The sequence below is a fragment of the Eretmochelys imbricata genome, chromosome 2 (genome assembly GCF_965152235.1).
Source record: "Eretmochelys imbricata isolate rEreImb1 chromosome 2, rEreImb1.hap1, whole genome shotgun sequence".
NCBI lineage: Eukaryota > Metazoa > Chordata > Testudines > Cheloniidae > Eretmochelys > Eretmochelys imbricata.
This window is the reverse complement of record NC_135573.1, coordinates 212123965-212148952: the sequence shown is the minus strand read 5'-3', so window position 1 is coordinate 212148952 and position 24988 is coordinate 212123965. Positions and strand designations below refer to the sequence as shown.

The 24988-nt window shown below is 40.2% G+C and overlaps 1 protein-coding gene across 2 annotated transcripts in view; it reads left to right on the top strand.

Moving 5' to 3' along the window:
• Positions 1 to 24988, top strand: part of HDAC9 (histone deacetylase 9) — a 547732-nt gene that overhangs the window by 272984 nt on the left and 249760 nt on the right. Inside the window, exons 3-6 of one of the 2 annotated variants that reach the window (XM_077811396.1) lie at positions 2024 to 2265; positions 3307 to 3457; positions 5179 to 5305; positions 7665 to 7786. In XM_077811396.1, coding sequence (XP_077667522.1) covers positions 2024 to 2265; positions 3307 to 3457; positions 5179 to 5305; positions 7665 to 7786 — 642 coding nt within the window. The remainder of the gene's footprint in view (positions 1 to 2023; positions 2266 to 3306; positions 3458 to 5178; positions 5306 to 7664; positions 7787 to 24988) is intronic. The other variant, XM_077811397.1, reaches the window with a different exon arrangement.

The following is a 24988-nucleotide window of genomic DNA, read 5'->3' as shown; positions in this document are numbered from 1 at the left end:
CCATTGTCCAAGTAACAGGGACTTATCTGGAGGGCCAGTCAACCTACACAGAACTGTCAGTTTGCTGATTGCCGTTTCTCTCTGAGTTTGATGAAATATTCATGTCTCTGCTCTGCTCTCTGGAAGCACTATTGATTTCTTCTATAAACGCTGCTATATTTAGTCTAGACAAATGGAATGTGGATTGCAGCTGAATAATTTGGATGAAAGGCTGGGTTCTTGACTGCTGCTTTCTCTTGGTCTGGGGCAATTATTTATAATCAAGAGTAGTTTTTGTAAGTTAAGGGTGATTTTTTACAATTTAGTGATTAGTCTCAGAACAAAAGCAAGCAGTTAGGCATAATCATTCTGTTGGGATAGCAGGTTAAGAAGTCAAATTATACTTTGAGGTTTACAAGCACTGTTTCAAGGAGTAAAACTAAATGTTTGATGTTACCAGTTTATTGACAAAGAGAATATAATAAAAAGGGAAAGATTTGGTGTCTCATGTCTTCTTTAAAAAAAAAAGTTTATTTTTTATTTCGCATGTGTCAAATGCCAAAGTATACCCAACAGATTTTAGCATATGCTTAGAACTCAGCTGAAGATGTTGGCTGTGAGTTTTAGCTGTCACAGCCAGCACACTACTACTATGTGTTGGAATGTTTCTACTGTATTCTGTCCTTCTCTTCTTTGTTTCGAACCAAGGGAACAATAAAGGTAAATAAAACATGAGAGAAAATATGTATAGAAGTATGTGCAGCTCGTCATTTTGAGACACTGTATTTATATCCACTAAATTTTTTTTCAGTAGAAATAGTTGCAGTGAACTAGTGTGTTTGTGTATAATTCCCCTTTAATGAATCGAAACACTGCTCAGACTCTGCTCAGTGAGAACTGCTCAGACCCTATACTGCTAACTACCAATGGAGATTCTCTTTTAGCACAAGTGGTGGGTGCTTCTGCCTTTTTGGAACAGATAGATCTGTGTTCTACTCCCCTCAGTTGGTATGAAAACCCAAATGGCTCTGCTGTGTAGCATAGTGAAAATCGTTAAGTTTGTATATATCTTTGGATTGAATTCAGAGAATGAAAGATCAAGGGATTCTTCATTACCTGGTTCGATGTTGTGTTAGCAGTTTATTCCATTACTGAGGATGACTTAAAACAGTCTTTTTAGCAAGATCTTTTCATTCTCTGATGAGTAATGCATTGTATGTGCCACATTCTATCTCCTGTAAGCATGTGAGTGTTCATTATTTAACACTTTAAAAATATATTTTTCCCAATATTGTCCCATATAATCCTGTGCGTCTTCCTCTGTGCGTAGCACATTCATGGCTCTCACTTCATAATGCAGAATATCTGTAAAGGTGTAAAATCATATGCAGTCAGTCTGAATGTAAGCCTTCTCCACTGAAAATAAGAACTCTTACAACTCCAGGGCTTTCAACTTATGCCAAATACCACAAGTATACTAAATGTGTATTGTTACACAACACTGCATACCCAGTAATATCTCACCAATTAAACTAAATAATGCTAAGTTTGCAAACTGGCAAGTTCTGACCTGTTGTGCAATGTTTTGTAGGAGCTGGGTTTCTCATTATTCCTGAGGGGGAGATTTCTTTAAAAAATGGGAGGAAAGTAATAGGATGGTGTGTGAATGTGTTAGATTGCTAGTGGAAATTACTAGATTTTGCATATGGCTTACAATGACAGGCATTTTGCTAACTTGATAAATTGACAGGTTTCAGAGTAACAGCCGTGTTAGTCTGTATTCGCAAAAAGAAAAGGAGTACTTGTGGCACCTTAGAGACTAACCAATTTATTTGAGCATGAGCTTTCGTGAGCTACAGCTCACTTCATCGCTCATGCTCAAATAAATTGGTTAGTCTCTAAGGTGCCACAAGTACTCCTTTTCTTTTTGATAAATTGAAGGAATTTGGGGTGAAATTAAATTAGTTCTCCCCAATATGCAGCATAAATTCATTTTTATCTGCATTCATTTATATATTTTCCTTTTGTTGTTGTTATTTTATAGTGGATGTAAAGTCAGAGGTTCCTGTGGGATTGGAGCCCATCACACCACTGGACTTGCGAACAGATCTCAGGATGATGGTTCCCATGGTGGACCCAATTATGCGTGAAAAGCAGCTCCAGCAGGAGCTACTTCTGATCCAGCAGCAGCAGCAAATTCAGAAACAACTTCTGATTGCGGAGTTTCAGAAACAGCATGAAAACTTGACCCGACAGCACCAGGCCCAGCTCCAGGAGCACATAAAGGTAGCAAAATCTTTCATTTATCTTGGGGCTCCTCCACAGTAAGCTAAATATTCTCAGCTGAATACTGCAAAGGGTGTGCTCCTCTCCTGGAAGTTTTACTGTGATTTAAAGATGTTGTTTGAGTGATTATTGTTGTCCATGTGCATGGTATAGAGAAGTGATGGAAACCCACACTGGATTTGATGGTGATAACATTTGGCTATTAAAAAAAGATGGTCAAGCATAATTGGTAGAGGCTATTGCAGTGTTGTACTATACAGGCAGAAAATCAAGGCACTCTGAATTAGAATAGAATACTCTGTCTCATTCAGATGAGACCTTCTCAGTCAATCAAAGTCCACATTTTTAACCAAATTTTCAGTCAGGCCTCCATATGGCTGCCTTTTTTGTAGGAGCGATTTTGATCTGCCTAGTATATGTGACTGTTTTTTTCTTTTTTTTGCACCTGCTTGAGTCTGTGTCCGCAAATCACATAGACAGGCCTCCTGCCTTTTGATATTTGCAAAAATGGGGACAGGTGCTGCAAGTTTGGCACTTTGCCCTTCTCTAGGCTACCTCACAGAATATGAAACAAACTGATTTATGGGATTAAACCTGTCATGGAAGAAACACTGAAGTAGATTTTTTGACTGAGAGATTATGGTCTTGTTTTTTTTCTTTTTCTTTCTGAAATATCTTAGACTGCTGCTCTGCTAATGTGGTGAGCCCTTCTATGATGCGACTGACAAATCCAGTTGAGAATAGCATCTCGAGTCTGATGCTGCATTGGTAGAGAGTGACAATAATGTGCAGGTTATACCCACACTTGGCAAAAGAAAAGAAGCAAAACCAATGCAGCCAGCTACTTTGTGATATTAGAGCTGATTTTAGTGGCAGCTGATAACACAATATTCCACTTGAAAGAATAGAAAAGTGGGTTACGGAGTAATATGAGCACAGATGAAAGCTCTTATATCAGCTATTGAAGTGGGTTATTTTGGCCAACACTGACCTGGACAGCGGTGCAGACTGCATTTGCTCATGTCTTTTATTCTTTGCAAGTTACAACAGGAACTCCTCGCCATTAAACAACAGCAAGAACTCCTTGAAAAGGAGCAGAAACTGGAGCAGCAGAGGCAAGAGCAGGAACTAGAGAGACATCGCAGGGAACAGCAACTTCCTCCCCTCAGAGGCAAAGAGAGAGGCCGAGAAAGTAAGAGCCACGGTACCAGGACTCAGGATAAAAAGATTTTATGTCCTTCCCCCGCCCCCTGCAATGGGTAATGGCCAGGAGCAAGGCTAATAAGTGTGGTCCTATTCAACGTTAAATATTCAGCCACAGGAGTAAGTGGTGTGCCTGCAAAAATGCAGATTCACCTGTTACATCGGCTCAGCCACACTGTTAGTTTATGCAGATGTGGGGGGTTGCACCATGGTTATATATCTTCCTCTCAGATACCTACCTTGCCTTTTTAAAAATATAATGTTATGTAGTTTGAAAGCACAAAGCTTCGTTTGAGATCTTCTCTCTCAGATAGTTTCTTTATTACCTCATGCGGAGTGCACTACCAAAGAGCAGGGTGCTTGCTGGCAAAGAAATTCATTTGAACATTATTTCAAGATGGAAAACTTAGTATAGCATTTAAGAGTATTTCAAGTGAGCACATCTGGTCTAGCTACATCACTAGTTCTTTTCAGACGGGCATATCAGTGTTGCTGATGTAGCTTCCTGAGATGTACCCAAGAGTTCTGTTTCCAGCTCCAGTGTGGCTTTAAGGCAAATGATAGAAAGAACATTGCTGGAATGTGATGCTCACTAGAGGGAGACAGATACAAATAATTCCCTCAGTAAGGTCAGTTTAAAACCAGATTGTTCCAGGGTATCAAAAATGTAAAGTGATTCAAAATGGAATTGCTCTAAGGAGATATTACTGCTGGTGCAGCTGAAGGAGCACAAAGAGCAAACCAGAAGAGATCTGCATACCATGCCCACAGGATTTACATTCCTCAGCCTTTTTTAGTTATAAGGAAAATAGTACCAGTTTAGCAGGAGCATCTATAATATGTTTTTGGTTTTAAAAACTAAAGACTCATTGGAACTCCCATCGCGTTAGTGGAAACTGCACACAAGTGTTTGAAGGCAAAATTTGTCTCTGAAATTGTGTTTTCAAAAGATTTCCTCTCTTCTATTCAGGCTCTTATTTTTCAGGTTGAAAAAGTATGGCTTGCACTTGAAATGGAACGTGGTGGGTGAGTTCCCATACCTTGGGGCAGTTTGTTCTGCTGTCCCAACTGGCCCACAAGAAGCTGTCTCTAGCACAAATGAGCTTCACTCTTACTGTGGAAAGTTCCATTGTGTCAAGAGCAAAATTGTCAACCACAGGCCTTATCATTAGGTGATCTTTTAGGATCGCAAGCCTAGGTCAGTAAGTGCCTTGAAAATAAAGACTTAGCTCTGAGGCGTCATGCAGCATTCTGTTAGGGGTCAGTGCAGTAGGCAGAGGACAGGTTTGAGGGGCTATTAGCATTGCTTTAGTTCAGTGAAGATATTATCTGTGGGTAACTCAAACTCAAAGGGACTCAGACCATATTTTATTTCTGTCAGCATTTCTTTTTCCTAATGATTTGGGGATATTTAAGAGTTGGTTCTGTACCTGGAAAGGATTCACAGGAGAAAGGGCCTGATTCAAAGCCCACTGAAGTCAACTTAAATGCTCCCATTAACTTCAATGGGCTTTTGGATCAGGCCCTGAAAGAGAAGTGTCCTGCAGAGTGAACATTTAATTTAGACTCTGTCCCAGTTTGACTATGATTTCCACCAGGGCTCCTACTATTTTCCATCACTTTCCACAAGCTGTTGGCTCTTTTTTGTTTTTGTTTTCCCCCCTGGTGTTGTGGAGAATGGGAAGAGCTTTCAATCTTTATGTGTTTTAGGGGCAGTGGCAAGCACAGAAGTGAAGCAGAAACTTCAAGAGTTCCTGTTGAGTAAATCAGCAACAAAAGACTCTCCAACTAATGGGAAGAATCATTCCACGAGCCGCCACCCCAAGCTCTGGTACACGTATGTTCTATGTTAAGATGTGTTCATGTCTCACCGATATACTTGCTAAGGGTGGGCACCCGAATTCCTCGCCAACAGGGATATTGAGAACCTGTCTCCAGGCCAAAGTAAAAATTCTCCCAAGAACATTAATAAAGAAACAAAATAAAAACACTTCTAACTGAATGGAGTAGTACTGAGAACCTGTACTCAAAGTGATGTACTTAGAGCTTTTCAAAACAAAGTGGTTTCAATTCACAGGAGTTTGTATTTTTTTTTTCCTATTTCAGGTCCCAAGTGTCTCACCTTGAGTTTCACATTCAAACCATCCCCTATCAAACTCAAAGCAGAGCTCAGCCAAAACTGTCACATTTGGAGACAGAATATGTGAATGCATCCGTTTTCCACCCACACCCATAATTTTCCCAGGTTCACTCAAAAGCTGACTCAGGCTGGCTAAAAAGCTTGTGAACCTGGGCCAAGTTTAGTGTTTATAATGATGCTAGGCAATTTTTCTCTGGCTTTAGACCTGGTTATGAAAGTTTGCTGTGGCCTTGTGGTTCACCTGCTCATGGAGAACATGGATAACAGATTGATAGACTCAGGGTGAGCCATCCCATTTCCAGAAAGGGAAGCTGATGTAATTTGAGGATCTAGGAGGGGTGGAGATTTCTTTTCAACTTTTCTGAAGTTTTAATTGTCTGTAATCTCTTCTGCTATATCATTTATATAAAACCTCAAGCGATCTTGCAAATCTGACCTATTTTTCCATTGGGAATGGCTTTGTGCTTGAGTCTATCAGATTAAGACTCAGACAATGAAATAGCCTCCTTTTAGCCTCAGGTATAATGCAAAGCCATGATATTGTAGAAGATGAAGTTAACAGATATTGTAGAATGCTGCTCTTTGGTCCAATGTGTTGTGTGGAATTTTAGAAATAATTCTCTAGCATATTGAGAAGTGGTAAAAGATCTCTAAACTTTTTTCACCATTCTTTTTGAAATTGTTGGCCCTAGGTATCCAAGAATGCACATTGATCTCAGAGAGAGACCTAAACGATGAGGTTCTCAGGTTACTGAGATAGTGATGCTGCTAAGCATTGCAATGGCTGCAAGATAGCCTAAGGGTTTACACTCTTACATTCCTCTGGTCACTTTTTTCACTATTTCAGTCCAGTCTTTTCTGCCATCCTTATCATAGCAGCTGTATCAATATAAAACAATCCTGCAAACAGGATAGTGGACATGTTTCCAAGAGACTTCAACACCATTCCTGAGTCTGCCTGGATAGAGCGAAATATATGGAGCATGCTGGTCTCACCTCCTTCCCAAGAGAGGCTTAGAGACCTGAGGAGCAAACCCAAGATTCCTACCAAGATAGTCTGTTGTGCAATCTACCAAGACACCTAGATGTCCCTTGATTAAACATTTTGATCTGGAGTTAGTTCTTTTTAAACAGTTATTAAAGATTTCCCTCTGGGGTTTTCACTGTATTGTACTCTTTGAGAATCCTGGTAACATGTTTTAATATGTAATTACATTGTTTCCGATGGTGGTACTGTACTTAATAGTTTGTGCTATATAATGTGCACTATTCTACTAACTATGTAAAATTTCTGGCCCAGCAGCCAAGAGGACAGGAGTAAAATGGGTAGATATGAGGTTCCACGAAGGGCCCCACAAGAAAAAAAGCTCTGTAAATTATGTTGTCCTTGAGCCAAATGATGCAATTCCCTTGGGCATTTATGGTTTGAAAGAGCTGCCCACAGTTTTTCTTGTATTGCCCACGTGTCAGAAAGAGCTCTCCAGTGTGGGACTTCACTGCTGACACTAACTTTACGTGCTGCAAAGTACTGCAGTTATGAAGTTTCATTTGCTGCCCAAACTAAAGACAAGGTTTTGCTTTCTCCTTTACGACTCCTGGCAAACTCATCTATATTTTTCCAGCGGAGTAACACCTCCTCTTCAAAATATTGGGTAATTGCCCTACAAAAAGTGATAACTGCAGAGTAAAGGCCACTTTAAATTTATATTTGTATTTAATAAACAGGAATCAAATGGCTTTGCTTCAGCTGGTACAGTTTAAAAAAACGCAACAACCTAAAATGTTCAATTCCCTGATCTGGTACAGATCCCTGTGGGGCAACATGACTCTTATCCTTTGTGACTTTTATGATAAGTGAAAAAGGGCATTCTTGGGAATCCTGAGCAGTTCCATAACTTACTGTAAAAGTGAAATTGGTTACATGAGCCTGTGGTTTGTGCACACTTGGAGGAGTAAGAACATAAACACAGCTGAGACATGTGGACAACATGTGTAGATGGTTACTGTTGGTCACCTCACTTACTGCTAATTCGTGACCTCTCTGTGTCTGCTACAGGGCTGCCCACCATACCTCACTGGATCAAAGCTCTCCACCCCTGAGCGGGGCCTCTCCATCATACAAATACACTTTACCAGGAGCACAGGATGCCAAGGATGATTTTCCACTTCGAAAAACTGGTGAGTCAGAGAAGTTTGTTCTAATCTCCTACCCCACAATTCTGCCTCACTTGGTTGTTAATCAGGCTGTCGCTTAGCAAGGTATATATCATAACCCGAAAAGCCTATTCAGCTGCATGATTCATTGGAAAGGCTCAAAGGTGCTAAGTGTATAGTTTTCCAATTTAGATGGACCCTGTGGTGTCAAGAACCAGTATCTCCCAATGCTAGCAGTCCTGATATATGTACTTGTTAATATTTCACAATATCAGGGGAACTTGTGCAGTATTATTAATAAGTCTAATATTAATTCTGAGTTTAATTTGACAATCATGGCTCTCTCTCTCACATACAGTATATACTGCACTTACATTAAGGTCTTCAGAGTTCTTTTTCTTTTGGGAGGAGGTAGATAAGTATTATATCAGACCATTTTCTTTGGGTGGTTGCCAAGGTTAAATATATCTATTTTAAAATCCTTCAAATAAAAATGTGAAATATTTTAAAAGAAAGTGTTCACTTAGAAAACAAGCTTTAGCTGAACCTCTTTTCCTGACAATCGGTGAAGTGTAGACTTGACTTTGTCTACACCATAGAGTATGTTAAGGGGCTGGTGATGGAGACTTGGTGCCTCTTGCCCCAGGTTGTTGGTGAGGTGACTGGCATCCAAGAATGCAGGGAGACATTAAGGGGGTGAGGGAGAAGAGAAAAGAAAACATTAGATCCCTTATTGCATGCGGCTGCTGTTGAGTGATATAGTTACATTCTGAGAGAAAGTCTACCCCCCTGCTGTGCTAACTGCCTTTGAATGTGCTTCAATCACTGGGAGATTGAAAACTAACTGCAGAACTGGTACTGACATAGAAGAGATGTGGCATTTGAAACCAGTAAGCATCCAGAAAGAAAATCCAATCTACATCTAATTCTTCAGGACAGACACTCAGAGCTCATGTTATATCCCCTAATGTTTTCACAAGAATAGTTTAGTGCTTGTTTTTGTAAAGAATGAAAAACAAACTGCTAATTTATTCCGTCTGAATTATTCAGTCTGCTTTTGGTACACCATGGTGGCAATATAAGGATCCTATAAAAAGCTTGCTGAGGCTATTCTGTCATAATAAGCCCTTTGCAGTTCTTTGCTTAATGGCATTGTACAAGATGTATTTTCTGTGCCAACATGCTATATGTTTACATTGGTTTGGAAAACAAAAGAATAGAGTCTGCACCTTCTAAAATGCTGTGAATGTTTCTGCATTTTCAAAATGCAGGTTTTAATTTTCCTTCCATTTTTACATATTTTAGATAGTATGATTGATATTTATGATGTGTCAGACTGTTGATCTGTAAAACAAAACATTTTCAAACACTGTAACACTAAAGTTCTTGTGCAGCTGTTAATACTTTTATATCTCTGTGGGGGTTTCAAAATATTCCTTAATTCAATTCCCATTGTCTGTATAAGAAGACTATAATATAATTAAATGCAGATGTTTTCCATACATTATCCCAAATATTTGGGCATGCAGTGCATCGGTTACAAATAGAACTCATAAGTATAATTCTCTTTAAAAAATACACACAACATAAATAGACAAATAATGATATGATATATTCATTAGCGTAGCAGTCTTTTTGTCACTTCAGTGTTTGATACTTTTACGTCAACATTCTGCTATGTAAACTACTGATATGTTCAGTATGTCATTTCTTAGACAAGAACTCTATTTGATAGCTAGCTATATCTGTTAATATAGCAACTCTTATAAATATCTTGTTTACCTATTAAATACTCCCAATAGCAGAAGAGTCTTAATTTAAGCCTTCAGCAACAGCTCCACAAAGGTTCCAATGATTGTTCCCCAGGTTCAGAGTAAAATCAACAGGAACTGGAACAACACAAGTCAAATGACCCCAAACTGATCAGGGTGGCTATAGGGCCATCCCTTAGGCAGAGGGGACATTGTGGAGCCTGTGTCATCCTCATGGGACCATATCAGACAAAGATGTCCCAGGAACATTCATATATATAGACAGGCTCTCTGCCTGCAGAAATCTGACCTTTGCCATCAGGGTGAGCCTTTTCCTGGGGCTATGAATGCTTATTGCCACTGGCTTTTAGCAGAATTCTGTTATTCTGAACCTGCATGCAGTCAGCAATTGCTATGAAAACGAACCTTTATGTTCTGTTGAACATTAAGAAAGGGATACCTAAAACCCAAATTAAGGATTAGTTTTTAATAATAGTTCTGATTTGTTTCCCCAGTTCTTATTGATGCTCTTAACATAAAATCAAGAGGTGTCTTTCTCTTCTCTACATTTACATGGTGCCCTCAAAGGATACTTTTGATTATATTTAGTTAGTTACTTTTGATTATATTTAGATTCAGCATATAGGAATGAGAAGCAAAGCTGAAAAATGCTATTCCAACAGCTAAACTGTGAACAAGAAACACAGTGTTAGGAAAGAAACATACATAAGCCATGAGGTTTTCCTCCTTTTTGTTTCAGCAGAATGTTTCCCCAACCTTCCCTTCCCCATCCCACCATTGTCATCATGGAGAAATGGTGTCTTGCTACTAAATCTGTTCAACTGTATTCAAAGGTCAGACTGTAAAAGGGAGAACTACTCTACTCAAATTCTGCCTACAAGCCACAAAAATCCGGAATAACTGGATATTGTAGCTAATTAGTTAGCAGTCTTGATATTTACATGCTCATCATTAGATTCCAGAGTAATCACCCCACTGCAGTGACTGTGAGCCCATGTATTGTTCCTTCCCCAGCCGGTGTAGAGGGACCTGTGTGTAGTAAAATTGGTGCAGTTCTAGTGCACAGGGGTTTGACACTAGTTTGCGGTCTTTAGGACAAGGATTGCAGCTCCTTGCACAATGGCATTCACATTTGTTGTTTGCAGTGTTGTTGTAGCCATATTGGTTGCAAGTGGGTGACGTGATATCTTTCATTTGACCAACTTCTGTTGATGGAAAGGACAAGCTTTTGAGCTTCACAGGGCTCTTCCTTAGGTCTAGAGAAGGGAACCATAATGTCCAGGCCAAATACAAGCTGAGACAGATTATTAAGCATAAGTGGTTCACATATGTTGTAGGAAACAACTTAAAATGACGTGGGCAATTATCACTACTGCAGTGATAGGATAAAGGAGGATAGAAAGCAGCAGGGTGTGTTACAAATTGTTGTAATAAGCCATGAAACCAGTGTCTCTGTTAATACCATGGCTTTTGGTGTCCCAAATTATGAATTTAAGTTTCCAGGCTCATCTTTTGAAGGTGATGTGCAGGTTTCCTGTAATAACAAGGACTGGGAGGTCAGATATGGAGTGATCACTTTGTGATAGGCTTTTTGTTGACAGGCTCTTGAAGGAGCTGAGCAGGAGGAGGACTGGGGAAGCCATCGCTTTGTTAGATACATGGATTTAGATTTACCATGTAGAGGAGTGACACCTGTGTAATTGAGAGCAGAATTTGGCCTACAATATGTAGGGTCAGATTTTTAAAAGTGCTCAGTGCCCAGGAGTTCCCATTAAGATTAGTGTGGCAATTCTCAAAAGCACCTAGATGACTTAGCAGCACAAGTCCCATTGATTTCCAATGGGACTTGTGCTCCTAAATCACTCAGGTGTTTTTGAAAATTCCACTCAATGGAAGCTGCTCAATATTGAACACTTTTGAAAGTCAGGTCATTTTTAGAAGGCCTAAAGGGAACTGATCTCTTTTGAAAATCTGGTCACATATTTAGGTGTCTAGATGAAAGCCATTTGGTGTTGAACACCATAATTCTCTGTGTGTCTAACTGGGAAGATGTTATCTTTAGACTAGGCTCCTTTAAAATGAATAAGAGTAAAAAATATAACAAACCTGATGGATTTCATGGAGGGGGAGTTGTTCTCTACAAAACTTACTTTTCACCTTGTTGAAACAATACAAAATATTCTGGCATAAAGCCAGAATGTTTGCATTTTCTTGGAACTGTAACATTTCACTTTCTATGCTCTAGTATTGATGCAAACCAGTAAAAGCAAGTAAATTCCAAATGAAGATTAGCCCACTGTTTTAACTAAAGCCATGTGTCTTTTTTTAAAAGTTGCTTATAGATGGAGCCTCTGCCTTCATTTTGCATCATTTCTTGGCGTTCGTTGGAAGAAATTCCAGAGAACACCACCATGGGTTGGAGTCCTAATCTGGCAATCAAAAGACTAGACTTTTGAATACCTTTTATATTGCAACATTCTAATAGGAGCTTCTTATCCTTTCTGCATGTTACTTTCATATTTAAATTGTGTTTTGCTCTTATAAACTGTTAGTTATGGTGCTATCCTTGAAATTGTTACTGAGGATAATGTTTTCATTTTTCTAGAGTTATAGATTGTGTTTCACCTGAGTGCCAGCTAGTGCTAACGACTAATGTTTTGGAGGTTATTTTCCTCACACTGAGCATAAATTGCAAGTTAATAGCTCTACAGCGGTGGTTCTCCACAGCCCTGGGGATCCGCAAACTATATCTAAGAGGTCCATGAAAGGTTGTCATTACCACAAAACAGTGGTTTTCAACCTGTGGTCCACAGACCCCTGGGCGTCTGTAGACTATGTCTAAGATTTCCAAAGGGGTATGCACCTCCATTCAATATTTTTTAGGGGTCTGCAAATGAAAAAAGGTTGAAAACTACTGCACATCAGCACAAATGCCTGAAGCAGACATTGAAAACCAGTGCTACTGATCAACACTTCCATTTCTGTAAGGAGCTCTCTAGATTTTGTGTCTTTAGTGCCTTACTTTGTTATGGACTCAACTGCAGACTTTCATCTGTGGTTTAGTACGATCTAAGAAAATTGTTTGCGGCTTACTAGCCAAATATTGGAAGTGTGTACAGATGAAACTCAGAACGGTATGTTTAGTTAGTAATAGCACAAGGTGCTGTTTTGATGCTAGGTTATATTATTTGAGACTGGAAAATAAAAACCTAGTGTAAGCAAAGAGTTCATTTGTGGTAAAGGAGAGGAGAGGTGTGCTGTGTACAGTGAAGCTCCAAACACAAAAACAATAGGACCACGTTGGACTAGCCTAATTAGGTAGCATACTAACAACACAGTTTTAGCAGGTAATCCTGCTTTATTATGGTGAGGTAGAAGATTCTTGTATCAGAATTCAGCAAATGTATTTTTTAAAGAAAGTAATTAAACTTGTTCCTTACTGTGGTTTCTGCTATGCTTATAGATTCACTAATCTGCAGGAGTGACTGCGGTTGAGAAGAAAAACATTTTGTGTGAGAAAGTCTTTTCTTCCTCTCCTTCCTGACCCACACCCCCACCTCATTGTGCCTCTGTCTACATTTTCTACATTACCCCCGCCCCTCCCGCATGAAGTAATACTATAGGAAAAGACTGCATTTGTAGGTTTCTTCTGGGTCTCCAAGTGCAAATCTTCCATTTAAAAAGTCTAGAAAGGGCCCAAATCTTCAATTACCAGATTTCCAGAAGGGAGTTATTTTCAGGTTCTTTGGGCATATACATAAACTTTTAAAGGTTAGGACAGTGTACACTGTTATTAAATGGCAAGGGCATATTTGTTGTTAAAACAGTGAAAATACAGCAAAGAAAACATACTTCTCCTTATTTGTGATCTGACTTTGAGGTGCTGACAATCCAGGGCTCCCCAAAACTGGTTGCCAAATTTAGTAGACACTCTTGAGAATTTTGCCCTAACTGATTTGCCCAAGGAGACACAGGAAATCTTTGGCAGAGCTGGGAATAAAAGTCAAATCTCCTGATTCCCAGGCCATTTGCTTTGAGACTCTTCTTCTCCTGTAACAGCTAATTACTAGGTGGAATTTTTAGCCTTGTTAAAGTCTCTATTGATAAGTTTGGAGGGCATAATTAGTAATAATAGGTTTGAGAAACAGAGGAGACTTTCACTTTTGATTAACGAATGAATCTGAAGCAAACTGACGTTAACAGCTTCTTCCGGATTTATATAATGAACAGACTAGAGGAAAGTTGCAATCAATTTGTACTGGAGCCCAATAGCTCTGAAGAAATCTAATACTGTTGCAATCTACTTGGTACTATTAATGTTCTGTAGCTACCTGAGTTAGAGCTGTAAACGTTGTGTTGCTGCAGTTTAGTCTGTGAAGCACTGCAAAATAATTGAACACAAAAATAACAATATGCTAAAATAAACCGAAAGACAGCGTCACAGAAAGGACCCTATTAGGGTTTGATCCATACTTAAAGTCCAGCAGGATGAAACCCTTAGTTCATCCCCCTGTCTGCGGAAGATTGTTTTTGTAATGTGTTTTATTCACACACTCTACTTTTCAGTGTGTCAAACAAAAGGGTTCCCTTTAAATGACTATTCTAGCTCACTTTCAGGATGCTTTCCCCTTCCCCCCAATATATTTTAATGTGAATCTTCTTTTCTTAATTTAGACCCATTACTTATAGTTACATCACCTTGTATTACACTGAATAATTCCTCTGCCTCCTTAGTGGATAGATGATTACTGTGTCCCCAATTAGTCATCATTTAGACAAACTATGCAAAGTTAGTCCACTTACTGTCTTGTTAATGCTCCCTTTGTCTCCTTCATTTTCTGAGTTGTGAGTGCTGCAGAGTTTTTTGATGATTGGATGGCAAGTCTTATGAATGGAGACTGGCTTGGATATTACTTTGGTGATTTTAAGTGATTGAGTTGCTAGGAAATACAAATGAGAAACTTGATTTCTCAGTTAACAATGTATTTTGAGTGATATCTAATGTAAGTTCTGGTGCAGGATCAACACTTATGCTTACCTTTAATCATATAACCACTGATGCCAATTGGACTTCTCATGACTAAAAATAGCACAGCCATAAGCCTCAGCAAGATCAGGTCCTTAAATTGTAAGTTCCTCAGCAAAGGAAACTGGGTTACCACATCTCTAAAGACCCATACTTACAGATGGCAATATATTCATAATCATTTCTTCTTACATCAGTCCTCCCAGCCCTGTTATCATTTGTATTACTCTTCTCTGAGCTCACACTAATTTGTTTACTAAGTAGAAAAACAGTCAAAACTGCACCCTATGTATTTTACATTTGTGAATTGTTTAACATGATACATGCAGATTTTGTTACACAGAAAGCTTTCCAAAAAGACTTTCAAATATGAACATACTTTGCATCAAAAGCAAACAGCAGACATTGGGCCACTTTCTCTACATGCTCTACTCAGGCAAAGATCCCTTTGAAGCCAAGGGAAACTTGCTTGAGTATAGAATATATCGCATAATACATACATATAGGTGAAGATTTTCCAAAGAGCCTTAGGAATTTAGGAGCACAAATCCCATGTAAGGTGAGTGAGACATGAGCTCCTAAATCTTTTGCGTGGCTTTTGAAACTCTCTCCCCTACAAATAAGAGAGTTCCCAGAGAGTCAAAATATGAGGGGTGAAATACTGATCACATTAAAGTCAATGGCGTGGAGCCAGGATTTCACCACTACTGTACCAGTGGCAGGGAAAAGTTGAAAACTGGGGAAAACAAATCAAAGCATATAGAAAGGTGAGAAAAGAGAGAGAGGTGAATACTGGAAGTCACATGACATCAGCCCCTCCAAAATAGAATATGCTGGTTTGTAAAGATTATACTTCTTTAAATTCCTACAAAACATAGTTTCAATGAAAATCTGTTCAAACCCACAACTCTAATTAAAGGGTTTAGCTGCCAAATAACATGTTCTGGCTAAAGCCAAATAAGTATTACAGAGTTGTTCATGAATAACGGCACAAGCTTTGTACTTTGCTGTTGATTTTCTCATGGGAAAGTAATATAAATGAGAGTGATACCTCCCTTTTGGCTTTAACTGTTAGAAATGCAAAGCATGCTGAAATTGTACATAATTCTCTTCCAAAGGAAAGGAAATAGCATTTCAATGCTTTTCCTCAGTGTCTCGTTGAGTTATGGTGGTGTACAATTATTCCAGCTAAATTACTCTACCAGATGGAAGGTTACATTGTATATTTAGCTAATTAAGTTTTAGAGGACTGGAATTATATCCCAGAACAAAAAGAGCATATCTGAAAGTAAACTTGTTTTAATTAAGTTCATTGTGGATGTGCAGTATCTATGCCTAATTAAGAGTTTAAACAGGTGGTTTTCTCTCCCCTCCCTTTGATTAACATGACAGTTCCTTTTACAAAATCAACCTTCATACCTACAGAATCATAGGAATTATTGAAACATATGTTTAACAAATATTCAGGGCCAAATTCAGCCTCCACTGACTTCAATGGAGTTGCACTTTCTTATACGAGAGCTGAATTTGGCCCAGAGTTATCCATTCTGAAATCAAGACATATTGCTTTTTGTGTTTAGTTTTCTTGGCATCATGTACTGCTATAGCAAATTCCCTACATGCTGACATTCTGTCTTACCTTTGCACCATACCTAAGCAGTATGCCTAGATAGTGTAGACTTCCTGAGCTTTCATCTACTGAGGAAATTAATGTCCTTTTAAATTTGGGGAGAAGGTGGTGATGTTTAATACTGGGCTTCTGCAGGCTGGCGAAATACAGTGTTGTAGTTTGTTGCCTGCCATCAGATGAGTTATCACTGTTGGATTTTCTCCTAGATTAATATCCCTGGGATTTAATCATCACATTAAATAATTCCTTCTTGTGTGGGGACTAGAGGAAGTGAGCATGAATATTCTGCAGTCTACAAGTCAAGCATCTAAGGGTCAAATTGTGGCCCTGCAAAAGCTTGGAGTGCCAGGGTAAGGGGATTAGCTCTGGCACTTCTTCAATGGAGAGAGTCATTTTGCTTGTGTAAAGTGTAATGACTCCATGGATATTAGGGGGAGTGCAATGGGGAGTGGGACTAGCTAGTTACACTCACACAAAGTGTAGCTTTGTGTAGTTTCCCAGCTAGCACTGTTGGGTATACTGGGGTGGAAGAGGGGATGATGCTAATCCAATGCAGGGATATCTCCTTTAAACCAAGCACTGCCAGCCATGAGCCTGACCAGTGATGAGCTGCCAAAATCTTAACAACAGGTTCCCTCGTCACCCCACGAGGGGGTCGTAGCCTGCCTCCCCCCATCTCCCCAGGACCCCTGCCCAATCCACCCCCCTCCCCTGACTGCCCCCAGAACCGGGCAGGAGGGTCTCGTGGACCACCGTAGTGGGTGCCCACTCTGCCCCGTCCCTAAGAGCCAGAGAGACCTGCCGGGGGGTGAAGTGGGGAGTCCCAGTGGTGCTTACCTGGGGCGGCTCTGGCCCTTAGGGGTGGGGTAGCGAAACTAGGGTGGGAGCAGGGGGAGCAGCCGGTCCGCCCACTGTTCACATCAAAAGTGGCAGCTTAGGCACCGACTCCATGGGTGCTCCAGGGCTGGAGGGCTGAGACGCAAGCGGCAGCTTCGCGATCAGGTCCAGGGAGGCGGAGGCGAGCTGGGGTGGGGAGTGGTTCCCCTGCGCGCCCCCCCATGTTACCTGCAGGCAGCCCTCCTTGCGCTCCCCTGCCCCAGCTCACCTCTGCTCCGCCTCCCTGGGCCTGAGCGCAAAGCTGCTACCTGCTTCTCAGCCCTCCCAGGCTTCCCACAGAGTGGAGCGGAGGTGAGCTGGGGGCAGGGTGGGATGGGGAGCTGCCAGTGGGTGCTCTGCACCACCAAATTTTCCCTGTGGGTGCTCCAGCCCCAGAGCACCCACGGAGTTTGCGCCTAAGGCGCCACTTTTGACCAGTTGTTAAATTTAGAAGCCTTTTTAGAACTAGTTGTCTCTCGCAGGACAACTCATTCTAAAAGGGCTTCTAAATTTAACAACCGGTTTCAGCGAACCAGTGCGAACCGGCTCCAGCTCACCACTGAGCCTGACCCAACCCCTAACTAACCAAATCAGGGCTGTCCCTCACACAGGTGTACTGAGAGGTATTTGACTTCCTGCACCTTTTTCCTCCCATAATGTTAAAGTGGGGTCAAAATTTCTAAATTTGAGGGGTAAGGGAGTGGGGAAGTTCACTATGAAGTATTCATGATCTCCTTCTCCCCCTCCACCATATTACAAGACTGTTTTTTAATTTATCTGTTATTCCTCTGTTTCTTATAGCAGACAGGATCCTCTTTTAAAATAATCTGGCTTTCCCTGTGATGCCACGGGAAAATTTAGGACAAGCCAGTAAGTCACAGAATTACACCATAACTTAATATAACAAACTTTTCTGTAGGCTAAAACCAAAATTATGGGTCTGATCAGGGAAACACTTCATGCACATAGTTCTTATTGAAATTGACTTTTATTGGAGGCCAGTACATGGAGTGGTTACATACAAACTTATGTGAAAGCAATGTGAATAAATAGCTCCATTGCATAAACTACATAGTTATCTCACCCCATTAATGTGCGTAAGCCATGAGCTGAAATATATCCAAATTATGAATGGTATGGAGGGGAAAGAAAGAGACAGCTCAGTTTTGGCAAGGGCAGTTAATGACCTGAAGCTAGGTATGCACATGTCTAAGACTCCAGGAAACCCCGAACAAAATGTGGTCTATGCGTCCTACATAATATGTATTAAAGCTCTATAGGTAAAATCCCAGGCCCCACTGAAGTCAATGGGAGTTTTGTCAAGGCAGATGCAGGGCCCAGATCTGGCATATACACACATGGGAAGAACTCCCCATAGCCAGGGAATTCTCTTCTGGCAGATGGCAGCCAGAATCTGTTGCCTTTGCTTCCCAAGTGACACAAAGAGGCCAAATGTCGATAGAGAATCCAACCCAGTGTTCATCATTTGCTCCACCTCCCTAGATTTAAAAGGCACCTAATTCTCTGCAAGAGGATATGGTACAATATAAAATATATAAACCTAAATCAGCAAAGACTTAGTGAGCCAAACTTAATGCTTCCTGGGATGGCCAATGAAACAGGTTTTACATTAATATGTAGACTATAGAGAAAAACAGTGAGGGAGATTCTAAAATGCGTAGTAGAAATTTACAAATGGGCTTGAGGGGAGATTTCAGTTCTGAACCTTCTTTAGGCTACAGACGAAAAACAACTAACCTTGTTAAATCTGCTTCCATAGCCCGAAGAAAGCTAAAGGGCTGAAATATCCCTCTAATCTAATTAGCTGTTTTTAACATGTGTTTCACTAACCCTGTTTTTTTATTTAGGGGTTGGATATTTACCTTAGCCTGAGTAAATAAAGCATTTTACCTTTTACAAAACTAAAATAAAGCAAAGGGCTAAAAGGTTTCACATGTGATCAACATTCCCTTTAAACCAAGCGGCTGATCAGGAAACAGTTTCTGTGCATGCTGAAAACACATTAGGTGATGCAAGCCAGAAAAATAAAGCATCTTCATCCTTCACCACAGTACATGATGCTCTAGCCTTGTTGGGACCACCCAACAGTCAGGCCCATCCGAATGGATGCTCCGTGTAGTTCTTGGAAAAGCTTTAGAGGAAATGGTGCAAATGGCTCTCTCTCTCTCTCTCATAAATCTAACTTTAACCTGAAATGGCATTTTAAAATATCAGAATTAAAGAGCCAGTGACCTTTTAGTATAGTGCGCTGGCATTTCCCAGAGCGCCAGCCATGAGAGATGCCCATAGTATCGAAAGAGTTAACTCCCCATTACTGGATCTTGTTGGAAAGTAACGTTATAAGCACAGAGGTCACTTAGTGAATCATAGGGTTGGGAGAACTAAATGGCACATCTTGGCCTTTAATAAATACAAATATTCTGAGGTAGCTGAAGAGGCTGGGGCAGCTTAAAATAGCAGCAGCCAGAAACCACCAGGCAGAACAGTGAGTATTTATGCCTCTCCCAGAACCTAGTGCACCCTGGGATGAAGTTGAGATCCTCACACACCTCCAGTAAAGTAAGGGCTACTGGTGGCTCTCTAGCAAGCCACTGAGGGAGCAGGAAGTCAAAGCTGGCAACCCTCCTCTCTGAACCCCTTTCCCTCAGCTCTCTGCCATCTTTGGAAGGGTCCTGGGCATCCCAGAAGCTTCAGGAGGGAGCCTACAGCAGCGTCAACTACTTCTTGCTAATGGAGGTGTGGTAATCTTGTGCCCTCTATGCCGTCTAGGTTATTGGGAAGGATTTGGGAGCTTCTGGTCCCTCCTATCTCAGAGGTGTTTGTGTGTGTGTGGTATTTCTCCTGAGCCCTCTTTCCACCCCTGCTTGCCCAGACTCTTGGGAAGCAAATATGCTCCTCTTTCTTCAGCTGTCTTCACTGGAATGGCATGCTGATGAGGTGAAATGAGGCATGCACCTTAGCCTCAGATTCTTGGCGTGACACAGGTATTCCTCCCTCAGCTGCCTTTATTGGGAAAGTGTGTATGTGTGTCCTTCCCCCGGATCCTTTGGGGACAGAAAAGGACAAAGATGCTTACCCCCAGTAGTTTTCAGATTGCTGCTCTTTGAAATAGCAGCAGTCCCCTCTCTTCAGCAGCCTCAGTTTCCCCAAGTATTGCTGTGGCTGCCCCACCCATATTGATGTACAAACATACCTAAGTCAGGATGCAGGCTCAGGCTTTTGGAAACAAAGAATTAGGAGAAGAATTGGGGGCCCTCAGTATCAAAAATTATATATATTTTTAAAAGACTGTCCATTTATCTTCCCTGACCTTCACTTTTATAGAATGTACCAGAGGTACATGTTATCCCTTTTTATTATATATTTTAAACCACCATGTTTTAGGGATGAGAGTATATTAAAACCAGTTTTGTATTATGTTAAGGTTTCTTTTTTATTTCAGTAATTGACTGGTAAATTGCTCCAGTCTAAAGCATCATCCTGCTTATTGAAAATCAGCCCTTGAAAATGTTATTGCCTTTATTGATACTTCTACGATATAACACTGTAAGTTTAAAAACAATTTAAATTATTAGAAATACAACTACTAGTCATGTCAACAATTTTATTTCTTTGTCAATACAATATAATATATTATGGTAATACCACATAATTTATTCAAAATAAAATATGACCCTCCATGCCCCAAATAAAATGGTCATCTGTACCCGAAAATAAAGAGAAAATACCAACAATTTTTTAAAATTACTAAATAGTTTGCTAATTCTTTATCTTTGTCGTATTTCTCTTTGTGGACTTAAACACATCACAACATTCCTTATTATTATTTCTCTAAATGAACTCAGGAATAGTGATTTTAGCATGAGCTATAGGGAACAAATTTGACATTCTTACATGGGATGCAACAAATCTTGGAAACATACAGAAGTTGCTGCCTGTTAAATTTAAAAAAAATATAAACAGTCACTATTGCCAAAGTTAGTGTCAACTACCTCTGCTTCCCTACGATTTTCTAAAACCAGCCTATGAGCTAATAAAAGGAAATGCTTTCACTATAGATACATCCTAAGCCTTGACAAAAGCTCACTTTCTGCTCCTCAGGTTTCCTATATATGGTTTTAGCCTCAAGATGAGGACTGGCTCACTATACCCCTATCCCATCCCCCATTTCCTGCCTTGGTTCATTAAATGCTGATTTGAAATTGGCACATACTTTTGTAATACAAAAGTACTATTGTTTTCTAGGCACCATCAGAAAGCAGTGTACTATTATCTGTTAAACACCCTTTCTTTATAAGGCTTTCCCCCTTCAATGTTAGGTGTTTTGATTCCTCCAACAGGATTCTTAAATATCTGAGTATGTTCAATTAAAGAAATAGTCAAGGTAATCCTATCCAAGAAATCTCAGCCTTGTTTTCACATTGGGGAGTGATCCAGTTCTTGGACTGCATTCTTTAATGCCAGTATCTGTACATTGCAAGTAATTAAGAACACTGTAATATGTGACATGATTTCAGTGTATTACTTTTCTGTCTCCCATGCTTGTGTTACATCATCGCACTATTCATGAGAGACTGGGCCTACTTGTGATATCATACAGTTGAGTAAGAGGGGTGATCTCAGTGAAATCATCTGTACTTATGTACAGTGTCATATTTTCTTTCTAATGTCAACAGTATAGGATTGCTGCTCTTTGCTGCAGTACTGTCTCCCTACAGGTACTGGCTACCTAAGTGTGAACTGTTGTATGTCTCACCCAACCATTAAGGAAATTTCCCTAGAGAGCAACTTGCAATGGTGTAAGGGGTGGGTGTCACAAAGTTTTAACCTACAATTTGGTTGATCCACCCCATTGCGACTGGCTTCCTTGCTAATGGTTCATACAGCTCTATAGCAGGGAGTAGTAACATCATCTTCTGCAAGGGCACTCAACAGCCACCTACCTCAAAATTCCAAAAATTCATTCTGATGTAACCCACCCTCCTTCCTCTGGGACCAGAAACATCAGCTCTGCAGAACTACCTTCCTCTCTCAGCTGAAGGAACTCGAGCACTCTTGCTATTGCTCTCAGCTGACCTCCTGAGTTGCCTATAATTCTTATGTGCTAGTTTAAATTAAAAACATGTGTTGTATGATTTCTAGGTGTTGCCCATTTAGAATAGATTGGAGAAATAATATCGAATGATATTATGGTCAGCATTTCAGTAGACATTAAGCAAACTGATAACAATGGGATGCTAAACTGCCAACATTACTGAAAGGGCCCATAACATTTTAGATCTGAACACACACTGCAAATGAGAGTTGCATGTGCAGAATGATTCTCTAGTGCATTGACACTCCACCAACTGTCTACCACCAACTTTCTCTTTTTGCTTGCTTTTATCCAAAGCAAACTTGAATAATACATTTTCCCTTCCTTAAATTGGGGAGATACCAGCAAAACTAGACACAAAGGGCTAGATCCACAAATGGAGTTAGGTGTTGCAACTCCTAGCTGCCCTTCTGCCCAGTAGAATTCACAGCCCCAAACTGAGTGCCCAGGCTCCATGCATTGTATGGGAAAAGTTAGGCACCTAAGAAAGGGATTCACAGAAGCCAGCAAGGAAGCCACTTAAACTAGCCAAGAATGTGGGAGATCTGTTTTCAAATCCCTGCTCTGGAGCAGGGACTTAAATCCAGGGCCTGCTACTTCCCAAGAGAGTGCCCAGATCTGTTGGGTATTCAGAGACGAGTCTCTCTATCTCTCTTGTTGAAGCTGTTCCACTTGGCATAAATAATTAAATATCCCCAGTAGTTAGGGGAACTCACCTGGGATGTGGGAAAGTCAGATTCAAGTCATTGCCCCAATGAATAGTTAATTATTTATACCAAGAGGAACAGCTTAAAAGGGAGAGATTGAGAAATGCACCCTAAAATACTCATTAGCATGGTGGCTAGGGCACACAGTTGGGATCTAGGTTCAAATTTCTGCTCCAAATCAGGCAGGGTTGGAGTTCAGATCTAGGTTTCCCACAGCCCAGGGTTGTGCGCTAACCACTGGGCTGTTGGGTATAATGGGAAATACACAGCCAGCCCCACAAAGTCTCATACCCAGCTGTCTTTTGTGAGGGTTAAATCATGCTCAGAGCATTCCTACCAGACTGGCTCCTACATGTGAGACAGTCAGGGAACACCTAGTTTGAGAATCCTGCCATAGCTTAGGAATGAGGTAGGCACCGAATGACTCAGCAGTGTCTGAATGTAGGTGGTTTTGCACATGCCCACTTGCAGAAACTTAGGCACATAGGGGACTTTAGTGGCAGAAATTTAGGCACCCACAGGCTAGGCAGCAAGACAGTGAAAGTTTTGTGAATACCAGTGGCACCTAAATGTTGACTTTAGGTACCTAAAGAGGCATTTAGGCACCTAAGTCCCTTTGTGGATCTAGCTCAAAGTGCTGTGCTGACTGGCAATCCAAAAGCTTGATGGAGCTGAGAGCCAGATGCAAATTTCTTTACAAGCTATGAGCTAGATTCATCTCTGGTTTATGCTGGCTTCTTAGTCAGCATAATCCCACTTCTGTCTCTGCCACCAGGGATGCTATGGAGGCCCTGAGAGAAACTTAAGTTGTCCTATCCCTGTATAGCTTCCCCAATGAAGGGCAATTGTGGAAACACCTCCTGCCCTGATTTAGGGATGCATCCTCCTTGGCATGTAAGGGACTGCTGGTTCAGGAAGGTGGAATTTGCGCCATCCTGTACCAGCCAGGCTGAATCTAGCTGTAGACTCTTGTTAATGGGACTGCTCATTTGCTTAAAGTTAGGCACATGCTTAAATACCATGCTGAATCAGAGTCTTAATGCATCAATGAACCATTATATGGAGTCATAAAAGTCTTTTTTGACTGATAATGGGACATAACAAAAGTTACTTCTAAGAACCAATAGTTAAACCATCATACCAAATACTCATTTAAAACCTACTACTGAATAAGTTTGATACTTCTTTAGCATCTTTATCCAAGGATCTCCAAGCACTTTGTAAACATTAATTAAATAAAGGGACAATGAAATGTTAAAAATTATATAGTAAGAATTACTAATAAAAAAGCTTGAATATCAGAAGTGAAATAATGTAAACATATAATTTACTTTTCCCTATTTTTTAGTTTAGTTTACTTGTTAGCATTTCACTCAGTTTAAACAATGAAAATTTTAATTCTACAAATCATTTATATGAATACTGAACTATGATAAACCTTTTTTAAGAACAAAGACTATATTAGGAGTCTAAACTACCTGACTGTATCTCTTTAATGCTGACAAAACAGTGATAGATGCCTGTTGTTACAATCTTTTGATACCAGAATAAACTGAAGCCTGTGGAGATTGTGGGTGAAATCCTGACCTGTTGAAGTCAATGAGCATTTTGTCATGACTTCAGCAGGGCTAGGATTTTACCCTGTGGGCTTTTCCAAGGTAACAGACCAAATTGATATCTCAGCCAGGATTAGAACCCAGGACTGTTTCCTCAACCCTATACTCTAACCATCAGCCCTAACACCCTCTTCTTGCTGTATTAAAATATGAGTTTTCACCTCTTATCATTAAGAGTCTTGTCTGGCATAGTGCTCTGAGTTTGCTGCATTTCACAACAGATATTCAAGAAAGTCTTTTTCTGAACCTCATACTCTTTAAAGCTTTAATTTTTATCTTTTATTTGGAATATTAAAAAACTGGGTTGTTTTCTTCCTCTTCATTTGAAAATTTATCGTTTTCATTTAAATAATGATATTCCTCTTTTATGCAAGGGTTTTCTTCTCAGCTGGCGCATAAACTCAGATATCCACATAAAAAGACTGCCATCTCTGTTTATGTGATTGATTGAAATGCAGAGTGTGATGGCAACATGGTTAAAAA